Raw genomic sequence first — 1,335 nt, forward strand, 5'->3', positions numbered from 1 at the left:
TCCTTTTTGCCCCATTTTAGCCTGATACTTTATTAAAGCATAACTCTTTCATAGGAACTGAGGGAATTCTACATCTCTGTTTTTCATCATAAAGCTAATAGTCAGCCGTGATCTGGTTGGCCAATCATTTCTGTTATATCAGCATGATGACGCAGAACAGATGTTTTCACAGTACCAATGTCTTTTATGAAATAAAAGAAAATTGGAGAATAACTGTATGCTTCTGTCAGATTTTGCATCCTTTAAAAATAAAATTCATGATATTCGGACAGACTGTAAAGCAAAACCTGCAGTTGCTGCCCAATGAATGTGCAAGGCGGTGTCTGTATGCCTGTGCAGTCACAGTGTTAGAATGCAGCAAGGAATATGAATCTTTCTCTTTAAAAGCAAAGAAGATCTGGCATAACTGTGCATATAAATGGATGAAATGTCTGCACCAGCATTCTGATTGCTTACATGAGACTGCACTTTCCTTTTATTTTGTCTGCTCTCTTCTGCTTGCTGGACCTTTTGCCATCAATATTTAAACTCATGTTCCTCCTTTTCTCCAAGTTTAGCAGCTCTTGGAAAAGTTCCTTCACATTGTAGTTCATCTTGGCGGAAGTCTCCATGAAGGCACATTTCCATTCTTTGGCTAATGCCTCCACTTCTTTTGAATCCACTTCACGTTGTGTCTCATCACACTTGTTGCCCACTAACATAACTGGAATACTCTCTATGTTCCCTTTGATCTGCAGGATCTGCTGATAGATTGGCTTCAGCTCCTCAATAGACTGCTTGCTGGTGACGGAGAACACCAGAATAAAGGCATGACCCTTGGAAATAGAGAGTCGCTGCATGGCTGGAAACTGATGGCTTCCGGTTGTGTCCGTGATCTGCAGGGTGCAGACACTTTTGTCACAGCTGATTACCTGGCGATATGTATCCTCAATGGTGGGAATATATGTGTCTCGAAATGTCCCCTTTACAAAACGTAGGACCAAAGAGCTCTTCCCAACACCTCCAGCCCCAAACACGACCACTCGATAATCGTTACTTTGTTCTGGCATTTTAATAGCTTGTTGGGTCCTAGAAAAAGAGGCAAAAAACACAATCACATTTATTGCGATAGATAAGATTAGACTTTTAATTATTTTAACACATTATCATATAAGAATCTCCATGATTTAATGAAAGTGAAGACAAAAGGTCAAAATTCCACCACCTTATGACTGGCTGCGCCAGGAAGCTATCATAACGAGAAGATGTCTCTCGACACTGACTTGTGGACAGCACTGTCCATTAACCAATCACTGTTCAGAGTTTCAAAGAAGCTTGCAGTTTGGCCAGTTATTC

The 1,335-nt window shown here is 40.7% G+C and overlaps 1 protein-coding gene across 1 annotated transcript; it reads right to left on the bottom strand.

The window, feature by feature from the left end:
- Positions 1 to 452: 452 nt before the first annotated feature.
- DIRAS1 (DIRAS family GTPase 1) lies at positions 453 to 1,049 on the bottom strand. Its single transcript, XM_088461264.1, has one exon. The coding sequence runs from the start codon at positions 1,047 to 1,049 to the stop codon at positions 453 to 455; it is 597 nt and encodes a 198-aa protein (XP_088317390.1).
- Positions 1,050 to 1,335: the final 286 nt, after the last annotated feature.

This window comes from Taudactylus pleione, unplaced genomic scaffold (assembly GCF_031769625.1).
Source record: "Taudactylus pleione unplaced genomic scaffold, aTauple2 ptg001032l, whole genome shotgun sequence".
NCBI classification, from domain to species: Eukaryota; Metazoa; Chordata; class Amphibia; order Anura; family Myobatrachidae; genus Taudactylus; species Taudactylus pleione.

Bases quoted from the DNA above. Each gene is read 5' to 3' on its own strand.
- DIRAS1 (XM_088461264.1), bottom strand. From the start codon at position 1,049: ATGCCAGAACAAAGTAACGATTATCGAGTGGTCGTGTTTGGGGCTGGA.